At 52.4% G+C, this 20,502-nt stretch overlaps 7 protein-coding genes across 7 annotated transcripts; 6 read left to right on the forward strand and 1 right to left on the reverse strand.

The window, feature by feature from the left end:
• Positions 1-94: 94 nt before the first annotated feature.
• BDQ94DRAFT_133710 (DDB1/RSE1 family protein) lies at positions 95-4,612 on the reverse strand. The gene is made up of 4 exons (XM_026764339.1): positions 4,024-4,612; positions 1,777-3,850; positions 299-1,583; positions 95-248 (listed from the first exon to the last, which is right to left on the reverse strand). The coding sequence occupies exons 1-4, from the start codon at positions 4,265-4,267 to the stop codon at positions 222-224; spliced, it is 3,630 nt and encodes a 1,209-aa protein (XP_026631353.1). The 5' UTR covers positions 4,268-4,612; the 3' UTR covers positions 95-221.
• A 189-nt stretch (positions 4,613-4,801) lies between these two features.
• BDQ94DRAFT_133713 (ubiquitin domain-containing protein DSK2) lies at positions 4,802-6,890 on the forward strand. The gene is made up of 2 exons (XM_026764340.1): positions 4,802-5,543; positions 5,619-6,890. The coding sequence occupies exons 1-2, from the start codon at positions 5,079-5,081 to the stop codon at positions 6,552-6,554; spliced, it is 1,401 nt and encodes a 466-aa protein (XP_026631354.1). The 5' UTR covers positions 4,802-5,078; the 3' UTR covers positions 6,555-6,890.
• Positions 6,891-7,578: 688 nt separating this feature from the next.
• On the forward strand, positions 7,579-10,605 carry BDQ94DRAFT_43325 (transmembrane 9 family protein). The gene is made up of 4 exons (XM_026775759.1): positions 7,579-8,145; positions 8,213-9,552; positions 9,599-10,272; positions 10,320-10,605. The coding sequence occupies exons 1-4, from the start codon at positions 8,061-8,063 to the stop codon at positions 10,336-10,338; spliced, it is 2,118 nt and encodes a 705-aa protein (XP_026631355.1). The 5' UTR covers positions 7,579-8,060; the 3' UTR covers positions 10,339-10,605.
• Positions 10,606-13,389: 2,784 nt separating this feature from the next.
• On the forward strand, positions 13,390-15,593 carry BDQ94DRAFT_133718 (putative choline sulfatase). Its single transcript, XM_026764341.1, has 2 exons — positions 13,390-13,986; positions 14,046-15,593. Exons 1-2 carry the CDS (start codon positions 13,576-13,578, stop codon positions 15,384-15,386), a joined length of 1,752 nt encoding a protein of 583 aa, XP_026631356.1. The 5' UTR covers positions 13,390-13,575; the 3' UTR covers positions 15,387-15,593.
• Positions 15,594-15,738: 145 nt separating this feature from the next.
• Positions 15,739-17,070, forward strand: BDQ94DRAFT_165489 (nitrilase; the record flags this gene model as incomplete). Its single annotated transcript, XM_026770320.1, has 2 exons — positions 15,739-16,146; positions 16,234-17,070. The coding sequence occupies 2 exons, from the start codon at positions 15,739-15,741 to the stop codon at positions 17,068-17,070; spliced, it is 1,245 nt and encodes a 414-aa protein (XP_026631357.1).
• Positions 17,071-17,266: 196 nt separating this feature from the next.
• BDQ94DRAFT_43344 (MOSC domain-containing protein) lies at positions 17,267-18,025 on the forward strand. Its single transcript, XM_026775760.1, has one exon. It carries the CDS (start codon positions 17,369-17,371, stop codon positions 17,942-17,944), a length of 576 nt encoding a protein of 191 aa, XP_026631358.1. The 5' UTR covers positions 17,267-17,368; the 3' UTR covers positions 17,945-18,025.
• On the forward strand, positions 18,026-20,241 carry BDQ94DRAFT_179486 (catalase; the record flags this gene model as incomplete). The annotated part of the gene is made up of 10 exons (XM_026773398.1): positions 18,026-18,211; positions 18,261-18,387; positions 18,450-18,473; positions 18,526-18,736; positions 18,795-18,907; positions 18,997-19,120; positions 19,168-19,455; positions 19,516-19,600; positions 19,649-20,077; positions 20,153-20,241. The coding sequence occupies exons 1-10, from the start codon at positions 18,181-18,183 to the stop codon at positions 20,239-20,241; spliced, it is 1,521 nt and encodes a 506-aa protein (XP_026631359.1). The 5' UTR covers positions 18,026-18,180.
• Between the last annotated feature and the right edge of the window lie 261 nt (positions 20,242-20,502).

The following is a 20,502-nucleotide window of genomic DNA, read 5'->3' on the forward strand; positions in this document are numbered from 1 at the left end:
GAGAGATCGAGCGAGGCAAGAGACGTGCAATCGATAATTGCACTACTGTATACGTTAAGAGCACGACACACCATGCGTCGCACCACAAGGGATACCGGACTGGAATCATCTGGTATTTGATGTAAATGTACATGTCTTCATGTGCAAAAGGAGAATCAACTATGGGGTATCCGAAACCCTCATACAACATTAGCCCTAGTAAGACGCCGAAACCGTTCAAATTAATACGCCACTCTGGTCCGCATGTCCTATAAAGTCATCAGTCATCATATCATTAGCAGGAAGAAAGCAGACTTACCGAAATCTTGCGCTCGATTTCCCGGACAGAACGGTCCAGTTCCGCTGCGATCATCATCTTCGTATCATTAGGCAATAAAAAGTACATTTCGCACAGGTCTCCGTCAATGACACCCTTGACCGGCGCATAGTAACTGCGGTAGATCAGGTGGTCCCGTCCAGCGAGAGGAGGGTGCTGTGCAGCTAACTGCATCTCCAAGTTCTGGAAGAAGTCCACATCCTCTCGGCCGATGAATGGCACCAACATACCAATCGTGCCCTGGAAACCAGTCCAGACGAGGATGTCCCGACCACCTGCCACGAGTTGAGTCTTGTGCAAGCTCGTTGGGATATCCTGAGTATACACATGGATCATCAGCTCTAAGCGATTGGGAGTGCCTTGGAGATAGCCGCGTTCGTGAATCAAATGTGCACCCGATCCATCCTCATCCGCCTCTTCAGACGTCTTCTTGGGGCAACGCAGCAGCCAAAGGTTGCCAAACTTGTCACCACCGGCAGTTGTTTCATAGTCAACCATAGTGGTGGCAGTGGTCCAACGAGACACGGAATCATCCACAAACGGGATCAAGACATTCTCTTGATACTTGTACACGACATACGTGACACTTTCGCGGACGTCGCTAACGACAATTCTGGATCCCTGGGTCTGCAGACCAACGATGGTCTTTGGCACCACCGGCGCTTGGCACTTACGAAGGAGCTGCTTCATACCAAGGTCATAAATGCGGAGCAACGACCCGATACCGGCAACCAGGCGGCCTTGGAATCCGAGCAAGGCAAGAGGTGGTTCCTCGACCTTGGTCTTGTGGATGAACTCCAACTCTCTTCCATCCTCCTGGAAGCGGTAAATGTGAATATAGCCACCGGCGGATCCGGGCGGGTTGACAGTCATGTCTTTGGCTGTTCCTACCACCAGGAACGTCTCGTCATCTTGGCTGGTGAATGGGACTGCGGCAATGCTGATCGCCGCCTCATTCTCTTCCAGCTCAATGGTGTGAACGACTGCCTTCGCATCCAAGGGATCAACCACCTGGATACAAGAAGCCCAATGACCTGTGGCCCGGGGGTATCCAAACTCTTCGGGTGGCAGAACAGTTTCGTCACCGCCACGAGACTTGGAGTCCTCCAGCAGCTTCGCTCTGGTAGACGGCGCCAGCACGTTGTTGTCAGACTCAATGACGTAGAACAAAGGCTGCTCAGGGTGCTTCAGAAAGCGGCGTGGGGTATATGACAGAGGAATCGACTGTTGCAACATATTGTTGTCCAACTTCTCGATAGAGAAAATCCTAGCCACGCATGTTAGCTGATGTCCAGTAGATATCTGAAGGACAAATGACAGTGTGAACGAATGATCTCAGTAGGAACAATTGGAAATAGTACAAGTATAAAAGGTTCTTCCACATAGGCTTTCGGATCCCAGTTCTCATCATACGATCGGTTGCAGGTGCAAAGTGAGGTTAAGGAAGACAATAAACGTACCGTAGATTTTGTCCCTGGATACCGACCATTCCCTCCACGCACTGCTCACTTGAGAAGTTCCAGCCCCATTCGAGGCCAACATAATCAAGTGGAGTGAGCATGAAGCCCTTCGTTTGAACGTCAGAATAGCCGAGCCAGGGACGCGAGCTCAGGCCAAGCACTGCTGTTTGTCCCTTGACAGACACCTGGAATAGCTTCACAGGCTTAGAGCCTAGGAAGCGCGTGCGAGTATCTGAGAGTTCACCAGTGACCTCGTCCAGTACTGTCCGCAGGTAGACACCAGAATACAGACCAATGTGCAAATACAAGGTGGTTCCTCCGGAACTGGAATCAGCCATTGACATGATGTTCAGGGCCGAAGGAGCAGCGGTCAGAGCCTGAACCGACTTGTTCTCCAGCGTAGAGTCAGGGTCCAAGCTCAGGATACGGACTGTCGAGTCGTCGCAGCCGACAGCCAAGAATGAGCTCCGAACGCGACCTTCGGGAACTTCACCCAGACTCAGACAGGTAACCGTGCCTGACATTTGACGGCGCTCGTCATACTCAGCCAATGATCCGTCAGAATCCATCTCGAAGTAGACAATTTCACCGGAACTGAGAGCGACGGCAACTTGACGCTCGTTGGTTGCGGCTGCCACAATCGAACGATGCTGAGGGGCAGGCCACTCATTCACCCGGCGATCTGCGAGGATGTGACGGATACCCCTGGGGTGGATTTGGATCAAAGAGTCCTCGCCGAGCTGCTGAACAGCCAAGGTTGGTGCAGTGGATAGGAAACCAGTGTCGGTAACTTCCTCGACGGTCTCACCAATGCTGAGCACAAGAGTTCCGTTGGCAAAAGAGAGAATGATATAGGCGTCAAACTCGTCAGATCTGGTAAGCTTGGTCGTCCAGACGGCAGAAGGCACACTCGGCAGCTCTGATTCGACAATTTCAGACACTTCCAGGCCATGCTTGAGCGTCCTGAAACTGCTCCGAGCGCCAGCGCCAGAGATAGTATAGATTTGAGGCGCATCGTCCTCGGTGATGTTGACCACCTTGCTGTCAATCAATGGGTTGAGAGAGTTGATAGTCTCGACAAGGTTGAGGTTCTCTGCACCCCTTGGTCGGAAATAAATCGGGTCACAAGGGACAGATGGATCAGCGGAGAATGACTCGCTCGTGAACTCAATCTCCTCATCATCATCACCGAGCTTCTCGAACTGGTAGAAATGGTGGTTACCAGCCTCACTGGCAACATACAGGAAACCACTCTTCAGGATCAACAAGCTAGAGGCCAGCGGGACAGTATCAAAGTATTTGATCTTCAACCGTTTCACTTCACCAGTGAGCTGACCATTGTCATCCTCGACCATGTCAATGGTGAGCTTGAACAGGTCACCGTCTTCAGTCTGAAGTAGAAAGAAGAAAGCACCCCTCATCTTGTGCATCACACCGGCCGTGATAGAACGCTTACGCTCCGGATTCTCAGTGGCACCGCTGCGCCGAGGAATTGGCACTCGGAACGCATCTTGGTTGGAGTGACGGTAGGTAACGCTATCCTCCGCACAAACCAACACACCACTGGGGCCGTCGGCGCCTCCAGGGACCTGGAACAGAAGCGAAGCCGTACGATCCACAGGATCGGACCACTTGCGGACCACATGGTTAAGTCCAAGATCCAGCTCATAGTACACCAGATGCTTCTCCAGCTCGTCGAAAGCCTGGCCAGTTGGATCCTGATCAGACTCTGAGTAGTCAACCTCGAGCGCCGCGAAGACCGGGTTTTCATACCCGACATCCAACGCCGTCATGGCGAACACTAGCGTCTGCGGTTTGTGGGCTTCAAGCGGGGACGAGATCGTCAGCTCGGCCTGCGAGTTCCGATTCAGGACGTAAACAAGCTTGTTCTTCTCCACAGAAGCGATGATGCACGCGCGGCCCTTGGGGTCCACGGCCAGATACTGCCCTGGGATGACACGGCGGACACCAGACTTGCCAAAGGTCTCGAGATGAATCCGGTTGAACCGGTTTTGAGACGGCACATACTCAATGATAGTAATACGTCCCGAATCCGAGCCAATGATGATGTAATCTACAGGCATCTTTCAGCACAGTTCAACCACCAAGACCCAGTGTCAACGTTGCCGACCGGGAGCACGTCCCAGCACCAAGCGGGGACGATTCGGCAAGGGATCGTGCTGCCCGGGAAGCTTGAAGAATCACTATGATGATCTTGAAAGTCCGGGCAGGGGAAGCAAAACATACCTTTGCTACTACCGGCCAATCTGAAGGCTGCCAGCGAGCGGATGATGCCAAAGACATCTTGCGAAAAGAGCGGCGTGACCTTGCCCTGTGTGGGATCGGGACGATGAATCGTGAGCTTCGATCCGGACGCGGTGACGATCTGCTGCTCCTTGGTCCCAGCAAACTGACCGAGAATGGCCTGGGTGATCGCAGTCGGAGGCTGGATCGTCAAGGAGTACATGAACATGTGCGAAGTAGTCGCCATGGTGAACGGACGCGACTCTCACCGAGCCTGGACTGGTGGAGGGGTGTGGTTGGGGGGGGGTTGTTTACGACGCGATTGTAGCCAGGATGACACTACAATGCAAGCAGTCCCATTGCTGCCAGTGGAGCAGATGGGGAGAGAGGACTCTCGAAACCGAGTGTCCTCACACAGAGGGATGGTTGGTGGAGAGGGGAAAGGAGAGAGAGAGAGAGAAAGAGAAAGAAGCAAGCCAGACAGCGTGTTTCTGCAGAAAAGGAAAGGGAAGGTGAAAATTCCGGTTAGCGAAGAGGGAAATGAGCTTGTGGTTCCGTTTGCCTGGTTTGGCTACTATCACGTGATAGCTCTACCTGCACTTACACCGTACATACGACACCTTACACAGCAGCCCGCCGACGTGGGCGGACCGGCGGGGGAAATACCGTTTGGGCGGTACAAGCGCGCTTGGAAGGCGGACGATGCGATTCTGCCCGCTTCCACCTCGCCGGTTACGCTATCATCCGCTAACTCGGCGCTGAGGCAACCCATAACTTACCTACTCAACCTAGTTAGTTAACTAGTTAACTGGCCGACGCTGCCTACTCTCGCTGCAAGAGGACAACTTCCCCAGTCCATTGTGCATATCTACCCGTCTACCTACTTCTCTTCCTTTGCACCACTCCCTCCTCCCCCTCCATCCACTTTCCCACGACCTTCCTCCTTTGATCGACTCTCCTCCGACACCTTTATCGTGTGACGTGATCTGTCTCCTTAGGCTGACTGTCTCCGGACACCCCTCGATCCCCTCCAACCCGTCGCAACCCCAATACAGACCATGGCTGATGATACCGCCGCGGCCGAGGATGCGCACATCACTTTCAACGTGAAGTCATCCAATGATGCTAAATATACACTCACTCTGCCATCATCAACCTCGGTCTCTGATCTGAAAGAGAAGCTAGCGTCATCGGAATATGCTGATACCCCAGCTGAGCGCCAGCGTTTGATCTACTCGGGCAGAGTCCTCAAAGACAATGAAACCCTGGCAACGTACAACATCAAGGATGGACACACTATTCACCTGGTGAAGAGTGCACCCAGCAACCGGCCCCCTAGTGGTGCTGCGACGACGACGTCAACATCCGCACCTGGTGGTGCGGCTGCTACTCCTGCGGCTGCAGGCGTCCCCACGAATCTCGCTGCCGGCACGGGCAATAACCCGCTCGCGGGGTTGACGGGAGCCAGATATGCCGGGTTCGCGCAACTGCCAGGTGCAGGAATGTTCGGGCCTGATGGCGGGGTAAGTCGTTTGCCTTGATGTTGTCCTGACAGGCTTCTTGTGTCATCGACAAACCAACTAATACGCTGTTTCTAGATGGGCCCTCCTCCTGACACGGAAACCATGCTCAACATGCTCGAAAACCCTCAATTTCAGTCTACGATCAACGAAGCTCTGCAAAACCCCGCCATGATTGACATGATGATCCAACAGAACCCCATGCTGCGCGAAATGGGTCCTGGCGTACGGCAGATGATGCAGAGTCCGGAATTCCGCCGCATGCTCACCGACCCCAACTCGATACGTCAGATGGTACAGATGCAGAGAGCCATGGGTGGCGGGGGCCTTGGTGGAGGCGCATTTCCCGCTCCTGGGGTTACCAACACAACACCCGAGGAAAACAGAGACGCTCAGAACAATACCGGTACCACGCCCACTCCTGGCGCCGCGTTCAACCCTTTTATGCCGGCCGGTCTCGGCGCTGGAAATCCTTTCGCAGCCCTTTTTGGAGGCAATCCCATGATGGGCAACCCTGCTGCAGGAGCGACTCCGTCGGGCGCTTCACCCACCGCTGGCGGAACTCAACCGGACAGCACCGAGCGAGCCGCTGGGGGTGATAACGCTACGGGACAAGGACAGAACCAGCAGGGCTTCCAGAATCCGTTCAGCATTTTCATGAACCCAGCGCTCTTTGGCGGCCAAGGCGGTCAGGCTGGTGCGAACCCTTTCAATCCGCAACAGAATCCTTTCCTCCGGGACCCAGCACTGCTGCAACAATGGATGCAGAACCTAGGTGCCGCACCGGGAGAAGGAGGCGCGGCTGGTACCAATCCTCTGGCGGCACTGTTTGGTGGTGGATTTGGCAGCCCCCCTCCGCAGGATAACCGGCCCCCCGAGGAACGGTATGCAGAGCAGCTTCGTCAATTGAACGACATGGGATTTTTCGAGTTTGAGAGGAATATCGAGGCTCTTCGCCGAGCAGGAGGCAGCGTGCAAGGGGCAGTGGAGTATCTATTGAGCCACCCCTCTTAAATCACGCCTTAATCCCGACCGTGATGAGTTGCATTATTGTTTTTCTTCCTTCGGTTTTTTCCAGTTGATTTATATCCTTTATTGACCATGCATTTCTGCGTACGTGTCAATGAGGGATGACCCTTATTATGTAGCAAATATCCTCTCAGCCTAGTTGCACGGCGTTACTTTAGCAGGAATCATGACAGATCACAATCGCAAGCGGAATGGTAAATGGCCAGAACCCCGACCGTAGTAGTAGTAGTATCTAAGCAGTTAGACCTCTCTCGAGGCCCAAGATCTTTCCTACTCGTTATATATGATCGTTTCATTTCCCTTATCTTCTCTATTCTCTGTCTTGTCTGTCATCTCCTCTTTAGATCCCCTTTGTCTACTACTACAGTTAACTTTCTTTGATCAGATCCCTCATCTGAGATATTCTCCCTCTCTGAGAGATCTTCCTCTCTTTCAATTCAAGAATCAATCAATCGACCGGAGATTGCTTTCTGTTAACCCGACACTGTTTCTAGCTCTGCGCGGCTAGGTGGACAGTTTGTATTGTCGTACAGTACCCCCTTGTCTTTACTTCTACAAGGAGGAGCCCCCTCTGATATACTTATTCCACTGCACTTACTAGTACAAGCTTAATACGATCATCAATTCGATTAATCTACGAGAGACGTAGACCGTCCCTCACGGTGGTTGTCGAAGTCCTTATTTCAGTGCCAACAGTGTAAGACCGACCATATGTGATGTGGGTGGTGCAGCTCCGGCGGAATCGCGCCACTTTAGGTTATTTTAAGCCATGGGTTAAAAGTAGCTTTGTTTCTGCAGATAGATGGCTTATCATTAGCATCCGTTGAACAATGCGTTGCATAGTATAAACCATACATTAAGTGCCCTGTCCATGGGATAGAAAAAAGGAGGCCGGCCTGGAACTGGTTGCGGAATGGCACTAAACCCCTTGAGGGCGGCAAGGCTTCCGTGCTCTTCTTCACTTCCGAAACAAAGCATCGAGAAACTAACCCCGTCTTCTCCTTCTTCCCCTCTCGTCTCGTTCCATCTCCTCCTCTCTCATCCTTCCGATACTCGCCGGTCTAGTTCACTTCATCTGGCATTCAATGCCGTTTCCACTCGTTCGCTCGGCCTGAGTTGTCCTTTTGCTGTCTTCCTCCACCCACCCGCATCTTGAACCGCTGGATCTCCGTTCAATACCTGCTCGTCGGGCTGCATCACCCATCCCGTTTGCCAACTAGCCAGTCCCTTTCCTTCAGTCTTTCGGATATGTTCGTCTTTTGAGCTCTGGCCTGCAATTATCTTTCGTACATACTGCTTTTTTAATAATAAAACTACACGAGTTGAGCTCAGAGAAGGAAGATCGGGGCGGTCAGTTGAAAGTCATTGATCTGCATCTGGGATTGTCGGATCCGCCACGTACGAATCAGCTGCCCGCGATCGTGGGTGCATTGCGCAACAGCATCACCGCTTCGGCCACCGTGGGCTGAATCTCTCTTCTGCCATCTAATCATGGCGTTGTCTCAATTTTGGCGTCCCCATCAGTGGACGCTATGGCTTCTCTTTGTGTCTTATGCCTATGCGTTCTACGTTCCTGGTAGGTGGTCTACGCTGCGACGATGCCCGTAAGAATCTTGACGCTTACGCATGAATGCTACTGCCAGGCTACTCGGTCAAGCGCTATAATGACGATGAGCATATTCCCCTCCTTGTGAATAAGATCTTCTCCGACAACACACAACTCCAGTATGCCTACTTTGACCTGCCTTTCGTCTGTCCTCCTAGCGGAAGATCGCATGGTGGTTCCCCCTTTGGTTCCGGACAAAGCGTTTCTCTGAATCTGGGAGAGATCCTCCGCGGCGATCGCATCATGACCTCGGATTTCGAACTTCAGATGGGCAAAAACGTCGAATGCCAAGCGCTCTGCACACAGGAGGTCGGGCGTAAGGATGTCAAATGGGGTCGTCAACTCATCCATGAAGGTTATGTAGCGGAATGGATTGCCGACAATCTGCCTGGCGCGACAAGCTTTGTGACCGTTGACCGTAGTCGCAAATATTATGCCACTGGCTTCAAGCTGGGATTCCAGGAATTCTCGCCCATTGACGGCAAGCCGCGTTACTACATCAACAATCACTTCACCATTGTCATCCGCTGGCGGTCGGCACCCGAGGGCGGAAAGGTTATTGTTGGATTCGAGATCTACCCGAAGAGCATTCGCGCCGCCGATCATCTGGAGGGCGGCTGCCCCCAACATGTTCACGAGACCCACGAGGGATTGGAGCTGTACATCCCCCCGGATACCTCCAAACTGCGCGAAATGTACCCTGGATCGTCGTACATTCCTGAGGACGATGGCGACATTGATGACGGTGCCACTTTGAAGATCCCCTACACCTACTCTGTCTACTTCAAGGAGGAAAACGGAGTCGACTGGTGGAACCGGTGGGATCTCTACTTCAGCAACCAGGATGAGGGCTCTACGACTCATTGGCTTGCTATCCTCAACTCACTGACCATCGCTGGTGTTCTTGGCGTCGCCGTGTATGTTATTTGGAGTCGCACGGTTCAAGGAGACATCAAGGGTCGTGGAGATGGGGCTATGGAGGATGGAAAACTCAAGGTCCGGAAAGCTAAGCCCGAGAGAAAGGGCGATGGACTTTTGGAGCAAGGAGCAGATGTCGAACGGGATGCGGACGTTTCATCCGACGACGAGGGTCTTGATGATGTGAGCGGGTGGAAACTCCTTCATGGTGATGTGTTCCGTGTGCCCCAGTACAGTGGACTGCTTGCGCCCCTTGTCGGCTCCGGTATGCAGCTGCTCTTTATGGTGTCGGGGCTTCTGCTACTCAGCTGCCTGGGTGTTCTGAACCCGAGTTTCCGTGGCGGTTTCGTCAGCGTTGGTATGGGCCTGTTCGTCTTCGCTGGTCTTTTCTCGGGTTACTTTTCGGGGAGGCTTTATAAGACCTTTGGCGGTACATATTGGCGCAAGAACACTCTCATAGTAAGTCATTCGAATGGTGTAGGTAGACTCTGGCTGACAGATTCAGACTGCGTTGTTTTTCCCTGGACTCGCTTTCAGTCTCATCTTCATTCTCAACCTCTTCGTGTGGGCGCAGGCTTCTAGCACTGCCATTCCTTTTGGCACGCTGGTGAGTCTTCTGGCTCTTTGGCTGCTCATCCAAGTGCCGTTGGTGTATGCCGGTAGCTGGTACGGATACGTGCGCACCGCGCCTTGGGAGCACCCGACCAAGACGACCTCCATTGCGCGTCAGATCCCGCCACAGCCATGGTATTTGCACAGCATCAGCGGGACGCTCTTGACCGGCCTGGGACCATTTGCGGTGCTGTTCATTGAGCTTCTGTTTGTGTTCAAGAACCTGTGGCAGGACAAGAGCGGATACTACTACGTGTTTGGCTTTTTGAGCGCCGTGTCGTCGATCCTGATGGTAACGGTCAGCGAAGTGACGGTCATCGCGACATACAGCCAACTCTGCGCGGAGAACTACCACTGGTGGTGGCAGAGCTTCCTCACGGGTAGCAGCAGTGCGTTCTGGGTGTTTGGCTACTGCGTGTGGTACTTCATCTTCCACCTGCACATCACTGGGTTCGTGTCGAGTCTGCTGTTCTTCAGCTACAGCTTCCTGGCATGCGCCGTGTATGGTCTCCTGACGGGCACGGTTGGATTTTTGACGGCGTACATGTTCGTCCGGCGGATCTACAGGTGAGTTGATTGCTTTGTTGCACCTAGACCGATGCTAACCGAAGCAGTTCCGTCAAAGTTGATTGATCGACCCAAATCAATGGCCGCAGCAGACGAATCCATGGCGCCTCGACCAGATTGCAGTCACGTGGTGTCATTTACCAAGCACCTCTGTCCTACATGAGATTGGTCCGCCATTTCCAACCGTCGGCAGTCCAGTCCTTTCTTTGATAGAAACAGAATAGTGGATGTCGCGGGCCTTTGGCAGTTGTGGCCTGTGGCCCTGCTGTGTTGGTATATATAAGAAGAGTACATCTGTCATTAGCGAAATCATAGCCGTTGACTTGTTTCAACCCAAGTGGCGAACCCAGCCAGCCCCAAAATGTAGTCCGTCCAAGACACTCCGAACATTAGATAAGTAAAACCCACGTTCGACCCGCCAAGCCCTTTTCCGCAAGGGACGACTGGGCACCTGACCGCGCGCATCCAGAGAACATTCGCCAAGCGGTCCCCGACCAGTCCCATCTTTGAGACCAACATGAGCGGATGTGCCAAGCAGGTGGAATTCCAACTATGCGCAACAAGCACACAAGTGGAAAACTGTACCACAACCAAACCAGTAGTGGACTTAGAACGGTTCGAATTCAATACTTACTTGCAACTTACTTGACCACCTCCAATAGAAAATCCTATTACTTGCCTGATTGAACTCACTGCGTTCAGAAATCTGTGGTACATACATACATCATCAATCCAAGATTCAAAATTTAGGCAGCAAGTCAGTCAGTCAGTCACTAAGATACTTACCATGCCAACGATCATCGAGAATAAGATTATCCATCAATTAGTTTAGTCACTTACTTTTTATTTTGTCGTTAGAATTGATGATTCGACCCACGGACCCCCCGAAATGCGGGGAAGCTTAAGTAGTTCATTGATAATAGTAGACCAAGCTATGATTCCTAACCCAATATTATACCAGAAATGGAATAACTATCCCTTAGCGGCTGTTCAACGATCACGCAGCTAACATTTAGTCTACGTAAGTCGATTGCTTAAAAATAGATAGTTCATTTCCTACGTATCGATCAATATGTTCTAGAATTGTTGGCCGGTGGGATGATCTTCTAGACGTATACGTAACTTTCCACGCGGGATGGGGCGATGATGCCATCGCCCCGGAATATTGGTGATGTGACGGATAAGTTGGACACTAATCCTATTTCCAACGGCAACTCCGAGTTTAATTTATCTGTTTATCTTTATGATTTCTTATCTTACTTGTTTTGCTTTGTTATTGTGTGTGTATGTTGGTCGTAATGCGGGATGTAAAATGATATGTGAGATGAGATGGGGTGGAATGTGGGTAGGACATGGGGTGGTTGGCGTTGTGTAAGGGCTAGGGTGTCTTGTGTGACTACTACTAGTTGATTTGATGGAATTTACTTTCAGTGTTGTGGGATGAAGTATAGTCATGGGACATTGAATTAGAATTTCTGGCTCTATTCACAAAAGTATAGTAAGTCCTTGGATTTGTGGGTTCTTTCAAGCTTGGGGGGACCGTGGATCGGGGGAATCTTGGGCAGGTGATTTCTTTTTCTTTTTCCCCCTTCTTCTTTTGCGGTGGTGACTTTTCCATTTCTGGTTTCAATGTGTCCCGCCGTTGTCCGCCCATCTGGGAATAATGGATGGTTCTGGCGAAGAATTCTGGAATTGGGTGGTGGCAAGGGGAGAGAATTCATTGTGGTTGGTGATTGGTGTGTTGGAGAAAGACTCCGTGGTAGTTACTTGTCTTAGTAATGTGGTCTATTTCTTGGGAATGTTGTCTGTGTCCGGTTGAGGTAGTAGTCTATCATTGACATTGAATCGAACAGATTATGATGGCAGGTGATGTTGGTAAAATCTGGGGGATGAAGTCTACATTACCTACTTGCTGTATGACATGTACTGTACGGGGATGTTTTTATCTGGTATCAATCAGTAACAAACAGCCAGTCTGTGTTCCATCCCGCCTGAGGACAGATCGCATGTCCGGCTGGCTGTAGTGAAACCCGCCTGTTCTTTGGAACCCCCGATGTATCGCGTGCTCAATCCCACATCCAATCAGACATCGTGGCGACGCTGCTGACGCATCCCCGTTAGTCAGCAGCCTCGAACCCCTGTCGGATCCGGCCGGGGGTGGAAATGGCGCGACCAATCAGCAATGAGCCTCTTGCCAAGGGGCCAAGAGTGGGTGATTGAAAGGGGACTAGTGGGTAGCGGGATGCTCGGCTAGCAGGCCGGGGAAGTTCATTCGAAAAATGAAGCGGTGCGTTGATTGTCTATCTTAGACAAAACAGGCAGGAGGGGATTTCAAGGAAAGAAGGAGGTGTAGATGAATAGTAACCGGTATAAACTCGCTAATAAGATAAGTTCAGCTACACCATTGATCAGACTAAGCACCAAATTAGTGTCGCCATCCGAGTGCCGCGCCACCGCGATTGGCTCGCGTGGCAACGCCTCGAGGAATCCGTTGCCTATCCGAGAGATTGGTGGCCCTTTCTGGCCTGTGACTGGCGAGCCCCGGGCGGTTATCAGGCGGTTCTGCCGATCTCCACTCTGGCTTGAAAAATGCCGGGGGCAGCAGCAGATAGATGGATAGTAAGTAGATAATGCTAACGGAAACTAAGGCAGTACAAAGGAGACTAGTCTAGTCGCAGAAAAGATACCATGCAGCACGTAGCCAAGACTTCCAAAAGAGAGTCACAATTTTCGGGACGTTGTGGTCAGGAAGAATTGCATCTCAACAACCAGATACACCAGCAACCAAAGAAATCCACACATCGGCTCTCCTGAAGATCCTGTCCCCGTGGCTGTGAGATCACCCTCCCTGCGTCACCAACCATGGAACCTTCCGCAATCACACCATCGTCCCCGCTGATGGTTCCATTGTTGCGGTGACATGGAGATCTGGTGCGACACGCCCCGGTAGCGCGGCTGTCGCCCTTTTCCCTCCCGGTTTTCATTGCCCACCCATGGATGGTTGGTCAATTTTTTGCTCGTCTACAGCCTTCCGTCTCCACCAACCCTTCGCTCCGCCTGACTGACTTACTTATATCCTTCTCTTAACCCGGCTGCCCTCTTCTTTGTCGTCCGCTCTCTTTCTTCACTGACACTCTCATCCCCCTACTCCTCCGTAATTTCCCTCCTTTTTTTACCTTCCGTCACACTCTTGACACCGTTGGTATTCCTGGTGTCGACGTCACGCGTCATCCTTTTTGACTTCCCTTCTGTCCTGATCGAGTGCATCCTTCCCCCGGACAGAGAGTGTCCCCCACCACCATCATGGCTGAGAAGAAGCCTAACATCCTCTATATCATGGCCGACCAGATGGCGGCCCCCTTTTTGGCTTTCCACGACAAGGACTCTCCCATCAAAACTCCCAACTTGAACAAGTTGGCGCAGGAAGGTGTTGTCTTCGACTCCGCCTACTGCAACTCGCCGCTCTGCGCGCCGTCGCGGTTCGTCATGGTGACCGGTCAATTGCCCTCCAAGATTGGCGCCTACGACAACGCATCCGATCTGCCCGCAGACACCCCCACATACGCCCATTATTTGCGCCGGGAAGGCTATCATACCGCTTTGGCCGGTAAAATGCACTTCTGCGGCCCGGATCAGCTGCACGGATACGAGCAGCGGCTGACCAGCGACATCTATCCGGGTGATTATGGCTGGTCAGTGAATTGGGATGAGCCGGTAAGTTTATTCACCCCGCCGTTCGTGTTTGGGGAATGGCGAAATGCTGACCGAAAAAGGAAATCCGTCCCGACTGGTACCACAACATGTCTTCCGTCATGGAGGCGGGTCCCGTGGTGCGCACTAACCAACTGGACTTTGATGAGGAGGTCATCTACAAGTCGACCCAGTACCTCTACAACCATGTGCGCCAGCGCAACGACCAGCCGTTCTGTCTGACCGTGTCCATGACTCATCCCCACGACCCTTATGCCATGACTAAGGAGTTCTGGGACCTGTATGAGGATGTCGACATTCCGCTGCCCAAGCAGGCGGCCATCCCGCACGACCAGCAGGATCCGCACTCGCAGCGCGTGCTCAAGTGCATTGACCTCTGGGGCAAGGAGATGCCCGAGGAGCGTATCAAGGCGGCCCGTCGCGCTTACTACGCTGCCTGCACGTACGTCGACACCAACGTGGGCAAGCTGCTCAAGGTGCTCGACGACTGCGGAGTCCGCGACGACACCATCATCGTCTTCACCGGCGACCACGGTGACATGCTGGGTGAGCGTGGTCTCTGGTACAAGATGGTCTGGTACGAGAACTCGTCACGTGTGCCGTTCATTGTGCACGCGCCAAAGCGATTCGCACCCAAGCGGGTGAAGGAGAACGTGTCGACCATGGACCTGCTGCCGACATTCGCAGAGATGGTGGGGGCACCGCTGGTTCGCGAGCTGCCGCTGGACGGCGTGTCGCTGATGCCCTACCTGACCGGCGAGGACGGCGTCAAAACCAACACGGTGTTGGGCGAGTACATGGCAGAAGGCACACAGTCGCCAACGGTGATGATCCGGCGCGGCCGCTACAAGTTCGTGTACTCGTTGATTGACCCACCCATGTTGTTCGACTTGGAGGCCGACCCACAAGAGCGGGTCAATCTGGTAGCGGGGCTGACGGAGAAGCCGTCGCTCGAGGCACCCAAGCCCGTGGCTGTCACGCAGCTGAACCCTGCGCCGCTGCCCACGCCAGGCGATTCGCCTCGGGGTTCACCGATGCAGCGCGCATCGTCGTTCCCATTCCCCACTCCCCCGCGCACGCCTAGCCCAGGCAAGTCGGCGTATGCACTCCCGGAGAGCCGTGAGCCGGCCCAGCTGTTGGCATACTTTACCGAGGAGGTGCACGCGCGGTGGGATCTGGAGAAGATCCGCGAGGACGTGCTGCGGTCGCAGCGCCGTCGACGTCTCGTGTACTCTGCCCTGATCCAGGGCACCGTGTCGATCTGGGACTACGAGCCGCGGGTGGACCCCAGCACACAGTACGTGCGCAACCAGGGCAAGGGCGCACTGGATGATGTGGAATTGATCTCTCGGTGGCCGCGGGTGCTGCAGCAGGCTGCGACGGCAAAGGGGATGAACGTTTGATCTGTTTGCGAGCTTATCCGTGATGCTCCATCACGGTTCTTCTTTGGGTATTAAAATTGGAGTCATAGCGAGGCGCATGGGCTTGCATTGCAGCTATTTCTTGCGTCTAGCGTTGAGCTTATGTATTATAAGACATTGAATCAATGTATGTACGCAATACCGATATTAGTCCGTGACTGAACCAAGAGTGCACTACGTCACATGTAACCATGGTTCCTAGCTCTGTAACTTCTCCGCACACTCCAACTTCGTCATCATCACCACCACCACACCATTCTCACCACAGCAACATGATCATCCTTATCCTCCTCATAATAATCATAATCATAGTCTAATCTGATAACTAGTTATTATGCCCCCTAAAAGACTTACCCTCGCCATCGCCCACCCAACCATAACATCCACCTCCCCATCCCAAATCACCCAGCTCGCGCACTCCGCAGCTGCCAAGGGCGCTCATCTCCTTGTCATCCCATCTTACGCGACCCCAGCAGCAGCAACAGCGAGGAATAAGAGTCCGAGAGATCAGTACCTGAAATTGTTCAACTGCGCTCACGATCTATCCGACCCGGGAAGTGATCCCTTGTGTCATGGCGAGAAGAAACACAAGACCAGAGAGACACTAGAACATCTCGCTCGCGAAACGAAACTCTTTCTGATTGTGGGATTGCTTGAACGCGCGTGTGGGAATCTGTATCATACGGTGGTGTATATACATCCTGGTGATGGGTTGGTGGAGAAGAGGAGATGTTTTGCTTTGGTCTGTCCCCCCCCCCCCCCTTCCCCTTTCTTCGCTTTCTTTATGTAGATGATAGGGTATGCTAATGGTATGGTGTTCATGATATAGACCGGCCTAGCAAAGACATGCCTCTCCCCCGGACAGCCGCATACATCTCCCATCACAATTAAATGCAAAAGTGGGCTCGAAGTAAAGATTGGGGTCGGCTTATGCGAGGAGAACTACCATCCGCTTATCCGGCAGGAACTGTATGCAGCCGGTGTCCAAGTCTACATCTCCCTCGGTGGCGTCTCCTACCTGGATGGTAATGATAGCGATAGCAGTGGAGATGAAATCAGTCTATGGGAGAGTTTACTGCGCACGGTAGCTGTGGAAGGGAGGGTATTTGTTCTGGGGAGTTACACTACTTCTCACCCTGCTACACCTCAACCTACGCATCCACACCAACTTGGTTCTCCTACCCATATCCCCAGTGGTAGCGGGAGCTGGCAATTTTCCCCGAGCGCGAAGAAACGGTCCCTGTCTGTTACAGCTGAAGGACCACATGAGATTGTCTGGCCGGAAATTCGGCATGCGAATGGTGGTGCTGCTACGGGACCACGGAAATCTGTGACGGCTGAGGGACCGCATGAGATTGTGTGGCCTGGACAGTCGAATGCCGATGTGGATGAGGATAGGGAAGGGGAGATGAGTCCGGGGAGAGTGGAGCAGAGGCATGTTCAAACTGGTGGGCGGGGGAGGGAAGGGCCGTCGGGTGAGAGTGGATGTGGAGGGGCGGCGTGGATAGTGGGTCCGTTTGGAGAGATTCTGGCGGGTTCAAGGGGAGGAGTATCGTTGGATGATGATGGATTGTTGGTGAGGGAGGTGGATTTGGAGGATTGTATTCGAGGGAGATGGGATCGGGATTTGGCTGGGGTCATCGGTACCACAGAGCTGCGTGCTTGATATGAAATTGTGAATGTCTGCCTGGGAATTTGAAGATACAATCATAGTGTCAATAGTGCAGATCTACCGATCCGATAATGAACCATAACCATACCAGTAACAGCCAAGCTTCTGTCCAGCAGATACTAACTGTCAGATGATCCCTGTCGCTGAGCTGGCAGGAGGGGTAACCCCGCCATCTATCCCCAGAGTATATCCCGATTATAACTTCACATATCCTCTCCAACACATCAACTCATTCTATACGAAAAATAGCAAATAATCACCCATCAACCATCCCCTCTCATCCAAATCTAAAATGTCCACCACAACTACCACCACAACCACCACGACCCTGACAGGGGCACCCACAGGACCCCGCGTCCTCTCCGTCTCCAAATCCCCCACACACAGCATCTCCAAAACCCCCGTTCCCTCCATAACTCTCCTCCCCAACCACGGCGTCAGCGGCGACTGCCATGCGGGCAAAATCACTCAACACACTACCTCCACTACGCCATCTTCTACAGCCAGCAACCTCCGCCAAATCCACCTCCTCCCCATCGAATCCCTCCGTCACATCTCCTCTACCTCCTTCAAGGGAAAGCAGCCCCTCACCCCCGGTGGAGTCGGCGAGAATGTGACGACCGAGGGCATCGAGTTGGGGAATCTACCTCCAGGTACGGAGATACATTTCGGGGATCAGGATGGTGGCAACGGGGCAGTGGTTAAAATTACAGAGGTGAGAGAGCCTGGACCGGGACTGGATAAAGTGAGGCCCGGATTGAGGGACGCGTTTCGGGGTGTGAGGAGAGGCTGGTGGGGGGTTTTGGGGGTTGTTGTGAAAGGTGGGGAGGTGAGGGGAGGGATGGGGGTTAAGGTTGTGGTGAAGTAAAACCATTCCAGTTGGAGATTTTTGGGTGAGTGGTAATAGGGGGGACTTGATTTGGTGATGATGGTGGTGGTGATGGTGGTAAGGTTTGGTAGGATTAAGGATTGAGGCGGGATGTGATGTAATTGACTTTTAGGGGTATAAGTATAAACATCATTTCCTAGGATGGAAGTCAATTATGTAGTGCAGTGGACAGTTTGCAATTCTATCAATTGTGCCAGTTTAACTAGTGAATTATCATGGATCAACGCTACTATACCCTCGCAGAAGGTATGTCCTTATAATTGAATAGATAGTGAAGAATCCACTAATGATCCAGGCTGCCCCTACGCCAGCAACGCATCCTCGGTGCAGTTGCGCAGCGGTAACGGGGGCCTGCTTCTAATGCAGGATACCCAGCTCATTGAGACTCTATCTCACTTTGCTCGTGAGCGGATTCCAGAGCGGTAATTCCCCACTACCCTCCTATCATCCGTCCTCGATCCTATATACTGATATAAACCAACAGTGTAGTCCACGCCAAAGCAGCCGGGTACTTCCCCCCTTTCCCTCCCCAGTAACAACCCTACTGATAGCTAGCACAGCGCATACGGCGAATTCACCTGTACCCACGACTGCTCCGACATCACCTCCGCCAGCTTTCTCAGCGAGATCGGCAAAACCACCCAGTTGCTTCTGCGCATCTCGACGGTTGGTCCGGAGGCTGGGTCGGCCGATACTCTGCGCGATGTGCATGGCTGGGCTATGAAGCTCTATACGGATGAGGGAAATTTGGACTGGGTGTTCAATAATACGGTAATACCCTCTCATTGGTATAGGGATATGAAGTGAGGGTAAGCTAATGTGGTGATAGCCCGTCTTTTTCATTCGGGATCCTCTCAAGTTCCCGTCGCTTAATCGGTCTCATAAGCGGAATCCGCAGTCGCATTTGCCCGATCCGAATATGGTATTTCATCCTCCTATTTGGTTTGATGAATGGGTACTAACTTCTCAATTGATAGTTTTGGGAGTACGTATGCACATAGTATTGAAGTAGGTCTCAACTAACTAGTTAGCTTCCACGCCGGAAACCCAGAAGGCTTCCACCAGCTCCTCCATCTATTCAGTGATCGAGGCACGCCCGCGTCTCTGAGACATATCAATGCTTACAGCGGGCATACCTACAAATTTACTCTCAAAGTAAGTCAATATCAACATACACAACAGACCAAGTAATAACTGTTCAGGATGGCTCCTTCAAATACGTCAAATTCCACATCAAGACCACCCAAGGCATCAAAAACCTGACCAAAGAAGAATCCGTCCGCTTGGCTGGTGAAAACCCCGACTTCCTCATCCAGGATCTTTTCGAAGCCATCGAGCGGAAGGACTATCCTACCTGGAATGTTTACGTGCAGGTCATGTCGCCGGAGCAGGCTGAGAACTACCGGTGGAATATCTTCGATATGACCAAGGTGTGGCCGCATAGCGATTTTCCGCTGCGGCAGATCGGGACGATGAAGTTGAATCGGAATGTATGTCTATCCCATACGTATTCTATCGATCGAGAATCTCTTGCTGATTGTTGTGTCAAGCCCCGCAACTACTTCACCGACATTGAACAAGCCGCCTTCTCTCCGTCGAATCTTGTTCCAGGCGTTGCTCCATCCGCAGACCCAAGTACCTCCCCCACACTCTCCCTCTAAACACCATGCTAATAAAGAATAGTGCTCCAAGCAAGAATGTTCTCCTACCCCGACGCAGCCCGCTACCGCGTCGGCACAAACTACCAACAACTCCCCACCAACGCGGCCAAGACCCAAGTGTACTGTCCTTACCAGCGCGACGGACAGATGAACTTCTCCGACAACTACGGCGCTGATCCCAACTACGTCGGATCATCTTTGAAACCGATCAAATTCTACCAAGATGTGAAAGGACAGGCGCCGCAGGCTGTCAGCACCCTCACGGAGCATGAGAAGTGGGTGGGCCAGGTGAGTAACTTTCAGTATGGATTGTATGAGGATGATTTCGTGCAGGCGAGGGGATTGTGGAAGGTGATTGGGAAGGAGGAGGGACATCAGGAACGGTTCTTTGGGAATGTGGCGGTGCATTTGGGACAGGTTTGGAGTGGGCCGTTGCGGGAGCGGGTTTACGGTGAGTTTATCCCTTTCTGTATATCCCTTTCTTCAAGCTTTTTGAGGTGATGGTGATGGGTGCTAATGAATGCAGAGCTGTTTTCAAAGGTGGATCCAGGATTAGGCGAGGGGGTGAAGAAGGCTACAGAGGAGGTGGTGAAGAAGAGGGAGAGTAGCAAATAGATACGTAGATGTGCTGTACTGTGTAAGTGTGGGGGTATAAAAATTTTGTTATAGTGTTATATTAGTAAAATGGTCTAAGAATGCATGCCAGCTGTCATCGTCTAGGTGCTACTGTTTACTTTCGGAGAAAACATGCCAAGGAGCATTCCTGTGCATGGCAATGGCCAATCCAACCGTCGGGAGGAATTCGCTGCATATCGATTGTGACAGGTCAGCTTCAGTATGTTACAGGTTGAGGAATGGTATTATCACATGTTGATA

Source organism: Aspergillus welwitschiae, assembly GCF_003344945.1.
Source record: "Aspergillus welwitschiae strain CBS 139.54b unplaced genomic scaffold BDQ94scaffold_2, whole genome shotgun sequence".
Classification (NCBI taxonomy): domain Eukaryota; kingdom Fungi; phylum Ascomycota; class Eurotiomycetes; order Eurotiales; family Aspergillaceae; genus Aspergillus; species Aspergillus welwitschiae.

Coding starts and splice junctions, on each gene's coding strand:
- BDQ94DRAFT_133710 (XM_026764339.1), bottom strand. CDS start 4,267: ATGGCGACTACTTCGCACATGTTCATGTACTCCTTGACGATCCAGCCT. Junction 3,851..4,023: donor ATTGGCCGGTAGTAGCAAAG/GTATGTTTTGCT, acceptor AGATGCCTGTAG/ATTACATCATCATTGGCTCG. Junction 1,584..1,776: donor ATCCAGGGACAAAATCTACG/GTACGTTTATTG, acceptor ATGCGTGGCTAG/GATTTTCTCTATCGAGAAGT.
- BDQ94DRAFT_133713 (XM_026764340.1), top strand. CDS start 5,079: ATGGCTGATGATACCGCCGCGGCCGAGGATGCGCACATCACTTTCAAC. Junction 5,544..5,618: donor TGTTCGGGCCTGATGGCGGG/GTAAGTCGTTTG, acceptor CGCTGTTTCTAG/ATGGGCCCTCCTCCTGACAC.
- BDQ94DRAFT_43325 (XM_026775759.1), top strand. CDS start 8,061: ATGGCGTTGTCTCAATTTTGGCGTCCCCATCAGTGGACGCTATGGCTT. Junction 8,146..8,212: donor CTATGCGTTCTACGTTCCTG/GTAGGTGGTCTA, acceptor TGCTACTGCCAG/GCTACTCGGTCAAGCGCTAT. Junction 9,553..9,598: donor GGCGCAAGAACACTCTCATA/GTAAGTCATTCG, acceptor TGACAGATTCAG/ACTGCGTTGTTTTTCCCTGG.
- BDQ94DRAFT_133718 (XM_026764341.1), top strand. CDS start 13,576: ATGGCTGAGAAGAAGCCTAACATCCTCTATATCATGGCCGACCAGATG. Junction 13,987..14,045: donor CAGTGAATTGGGATGAGCCG/GTAAGTTTATTC, acceptor TGACCGAAAAAG/GAAATCCGTCCCGACTGGTA.
- BDQ94DRAFT_43344 (XM_026775760.1), top strand. CDS start 17,369: ATGTCCACCACAACTACCACCACAACCACCACGACCCTGACAGGGGCA.